Source organism: Vitis riparia, chromosome 13 (assembly GCF_004353265.1).
Source record: "Vitis riparia cultivar Riparia Gloire de Montpellier isolate 1030 chromosome 13, EGFV_Vit.rip_1.0, whole genome shotgun sequence".
Taxonomy (NCBI): Eukaryota; Viridiplantae; Streptophyta; class Magnoliopsida; order Vitales; family Vitaceae; genus Vitis; species Vitis riparia.
Window position 1 is genome coordinate 14988922 of NC_048443.1, and position 4872 is coordinate 14993793.

Genomic DNA, 4872 nt, shown 5'->3' on the forward strand with positions numbered 1-4872 from the left:
TCTTGTTTTCAAGAAATGTGGAGACCTGTGTTTTTCCTTGGGATGTGATACCAAAAGAAAATTTTCATTTAATTAAAAATTTTAAAAATATCAAAATTATCTTTATCTAATAAAACCACTTTGAAAGTATAGTTTAAATATTTGATAACAAAATATCAAGATTCATAATTAATGACAAAATTTTAGTTATCGAGAAAAAATTTATCCACATTAGATTATTATAACACTATGGCACAAGATCTTGAGAGATTGATCTATGCTTCTTGAAATGGGTGTAAAGGTCCCTGATATTGGTCCCAAAAATTCTGAGCAAATGTACTAGACAATAATGCTGTGGTGTAGAAGTCAAACTAGAAACGAGAAGAGAAGAATAAGCGTGCAGTTGGTAAGTAGAGAGAGACCTCAGAGAAGGAGTTGTTTTTGCACCCACTTCCCATCTATGGCTGTTGGTTTAATAGGGTTAAATATATGTTGATTCATATGAAATCTAATTGAGAAATAGTCCTTAAAGAGTTATTTATCAAGCAATGGTTATGACATTTAGCTGGGGTTTGAAGAGCTTAGCAAGGAAAGTGTCCTTTGACTGAGCTTGAAGAATGGTAATGGTTATGGCTTACTTGGTTGCGCAGCATGCATGACTGGAATAAAAAATAAAAACTGTAGAATGAAGTAAACAAATGTGCAACTCATGAGCAGATCGAATGAATGAGATTTATTGACTTCGGGTGGTCTCACCAATAATTGTGGTGCAAAACTTCAGTTTCAACACGCAAGTTTGCAGGAGGGAGGACGAGTAAGACAAGAAACTCTTTATGCTGAAGGATCTTTCTTAACCAATGCTTGACAGACTTACCCAAGAAAAACTGGCAAGGATCACATGTTTGTTTGAAAATGGTGGAGGTCCTTTTCAGAAATAATGTGCTGAATACATCTTAGAGGTGATCACTAGAGGTCTGTTTTTCAACTGCAATCATGTTTAACTCACCTAAATAGGAGATTTTGAGGGTAACTGTTGAATTAATTAAGTGATATTAGGTTGTACAGGAAGAAGATCGAGGTTTTGGTTAGACATCTTTAACAAAGGTCTGTGAAGCGCCCTTTCTATTGGACTCCTGGCAGCAGCCCAAATATTATAATTAACATCTTAGGCAAGCTTCCCATGTGCATTTCTTCAGGCTGCATCATACATTGAATTGAGGTTGCGGAAAACTACAGTAGCATTCAAATGGTCATAAAGGAAGCGTGGAGATATTGTGGCTTTTGAGGGGTCCCCAGCTTGTATGGACCACTTGACTGTTGGGACCCGGCCCTTTGATTCTTGTTTCAGTTCTTAATTTCTGCCTGCAAAACTTGTTAAGATAACATCTGCAATTTGCCTTTTCTACTAGGTGGTCCATGTATATTTCTCGGATCCCAAACACTACATATCTATCTAGATAAGAAGGGTATTTTATATATACATATTTTTTCTTTTTATGTGACCAGAAAATGAATATATAAATCAAGCATTATGCATGGTCTATGCTAATTCATTGCCTCATCTCACATGTAATTTACTCAGAACCTGAAATCAACAAAATTAAAACTAAGCCATGTTGAAATCCACTTGTCCGGAATATGCTTAAACTTCTGATCCATAAATGGCTTCATAAATCGTCGACATAATCTGCATTTACCCTGTTGGTTCTAACCAGATTTAGCCTTAATGAATAGCATATGATGGTTGTGATGGACTGTGATGTTATTTATTATTTGTTATTTTTATATTTTTCTTGCTCTTACTCGTGACTTGAATGGCCCTGTGCAGTACTGCTGGAGCATTGTTAAGCCAGAATGCAACTTGCAGGCTTTTTGGTTGCATTTCTTACCCGAATGTGATAGGAACTGAGTTTCTTTGAGGTGCTGCTACACTTTTTCAATCCTTCATCTATAGGAATTTCTAATTTTGATTCAACTGCTAATTTGATCAGAATTCCTTTTAAGAGGGCATGTTGTGTAAAGGACCACTTGCATAAATGACCATTTATGAAAATAAGTTTTTCCTTCTTTTTTTCTTTTTTCTATTGAATAAGAAAATATATTAGAGAGATCTGTATAAATACATCACAAGGAGAAAAAGAATTCATAATATGAAGATTAACTAACTATACAAGATGCGGAGATGTAACGACGAGAGGTGAGACATTAATAGAGCACAAAAGACCTTGAGATGTGTTTTTGTGGTCACCCAAATTTTATACATATATTTTCTTTTGAAATAATGATTGATTTGAGAGAGAAAGAGAGAGAGAGAGAGAGAGAGAGAAACCCCTCATAGATATATCAGTGAGGAATTTCATTACGGTGGGATATCACTGCTTTTAGCTGCTTTAGTTTCAGTGTTTTGGGATGGTTTCTCGTGCAATTTGCATAAGGGCGAACAAGAAACTTGTGGGAAATCTAAGAAATTGGCTTTCGAGAAAAATTAGCCTGCAATTTTTCAACGGTTATAATTTGCACTTGAAAAATAGGTACGTAGAGCAGATTAATTAAGAATAAAGCCAGCTTGTGATGATGAGTGTGGTGGCATACAAGGGTATATAAATAAGTGTAGTACCTGCAGGCAATGATGTGATTGATCCACAATGCATAAACATGAGGGCCATGCCCAATATGGATGCTAACCCCCTGTCCCCCAATCATCATCCACCAACAAAACTAACCAACTTATAATTTTTACGTATTAAGAAAACTCATTCACATGCTCTCTACCAAGTCTGATAAAAATCACATTAAAATATGATTCACTTCAAAACCAAACTTGATCTCAAAGTCGTTATGGTTGCATTTTAAAATGTAGGTTAAGTTTGGGTTTTGACAAAAATGACATTTTCTTGAGTAAGAAGTAGAACAAGGACTTGGCAAATGGCAAGGCAAACAGTACTTTAGCCATTTAATATTTCCCACCTAAATGCTGCAGACGGTCCAACCACATGTCCAAGGAAATTGAACAGTAATTCCATTATTCCTCAGGCCTCTTCAGTGGGCTCTGGATTCATTAATGTCAACAAGCAAATGACAAGTAAAGCCTCAAAAAGTCTTCACTTTGGTTACACAAAAACAAACTACAATTTTAAAGCACCTGGTGAATGTCTTCTCCCTCTTTTGGGAGCAGTAAGTGAGAGACTCTTAAATTAACATTCCCAGGCTTCATGATAAATTTTGGGTTCATCGTTAGAGCCACATTCCCTGAAATATTTTTCCCAGAAGACTTGGTGCAGGTCTCTTAATTTTGCGAGATATTAGATTATAGAATTGCCTAATTGTAAGAAGAGTTCGAAAAGAAAAATGAATGATGGCTTTCAGTTTTAATTTGGACAAGCTGGGGGCACTGCAGTCACCCCCCAGCAGAGATGTACAAATTAAAGGAGAGCAAAGATCTCTCACAGTCTGATCGTAATTTCTTTAACCTAATATATAATATACACAAAAATGATACAATATGGGAATGGGAAAAGGCCAAGGCATGGCCCTCTATTCTTCGTCTTCCTCCTTATCATCAATGTCCTTGTCTTGAAGTTGTTGAGATGAAGACATTGAAATGGGAGAAGAAAATGAAGAGACAGCAGAAGAGAAAGAAGTGGAATCAGAACAAGAAGCCAGACCAACAAGCAAATCAACGAAGGCTCCAACTATAAACCCATGATTCTTCTTCCCATTCACCCTCAGATACCAGCCCAAGAGCTCCTCCAGACAATCCCAATCCTTCAACCCATGAGACTCCACCATCTCCTCCATTGACTTTCTGAAATCTACATAGGGATCCTCAGACTCCATTGCTAAAACAACGCTTTCCTTGAATGGATGAATCTCATTAGCCGCCTTTGCCTTCTCCTCCAAGATTGAACTAGTGTTTCCAGGCTCGAAAAACAGCCTCTCTGACTGCACCCCACGTATCACCACCTCCACAGACTTCACGCCGTACTCCTCCTCGGACTCTGTGGAGAAGCTTGCAGACTCGGACGTGTTCGTGAACCAAGACTCAGGAGTCTCCACTCCATCAGTGAGATCGAAGAAGACTGAGTTAACGGTCTTGAACATGTCGTCCCCAGCTCGAAAAGAAAGGGTTTTGGGGTGCTTGCACGAGGGCCATTGCCATGGCTGCCTTGTTTCCTTGGCCTTGAACAGAGAAGGGAGCTTCATTTTCTTCCCCATTTTTGGAGCTGCAACACAAGCTTGCTGAGGAATGAGGAGGGGGATCAAAGGGTTCTTTTGAGTTTTGAGCTGGTGTATTAATGGTGATCAGGGGGAGTTGTAAGAGGAGAATTTAAAGGATAGGTGAGGAGGAAGTAGGGGAAGATGGGAAGGAAATGGGTTTTGGTAGGACCTCTCATGTGTGTATTTAATTGTGGGCTTGTGGAATTCAATGTTATTAAATGCCCCTTCACAACAACTGAATGCAAACACTACTTTTGTCAACTGCTATTCTATAATACTCAACTAATATTTTATGTTCTTAGTTTGCTAAATACAGCCCCTGTCATGTGCATCTATCAAGGTTTCAATTTTTTGGGTTTGGCACGGTCCAATGTTTTGCCTTCATTACTTTTCAAACCCCAGCTAACTATTAATTATGGGTGTAGAAATGTGTGATTCCATCCAGTTTTTGGAGGACTTCAAAATTAGTTGATTCAAAATCAAACCAGTCTTTTAGTGTTGTATGTATGTGCATTAAAAACGTATTTGAGCATCAAACAATTATACTTCACAAGAAATGGAAGTCTTAAAATATTGATTTTATTTTATTTTTATCGATTAGGAAATAAAGAAAACCAATAATCAACTCGATAAAGTCAATTTTCAAATATTTTAAATTGAACAAACCTTTTGTTG

General features: G+C 37.4%; 1 protein-coding gene across 1 annotated transcript; it reads right to left on the reverse strand.

The window, feature by feature from the left end:
• Positions 1 to 3318: 3318 nt before the first annotated feature.
• Positions 3319 to 4326, reverse strand: LOC117928914 (transcription repressor OFP13-like). The gene has a single exon (XM_034849030.1). It carries the CDS (start codon positions 4192 to 4194, stop codon positions 3514 to 3516), a length of 681 nt encoding a protein of 226 aa, XP_034704921.1. The 5' UTR covers positions 4195 to 4326; the 3' UTR covers positions 3319 to 3513.
• Between the last annotated feature and the right edge of the window lie 546 nt (positions 4327 to 4872).

What these genes read in the sequence shown, in the direction of transcription:
- LOC117928914 (XM_034849030.1), bottom strand. Translation starts at nt 4,194, where the DNA reads ATGGGGAAGAAAATGAAGCTCCCTTCTCTGTTCAAGGCCAAGGAAACA.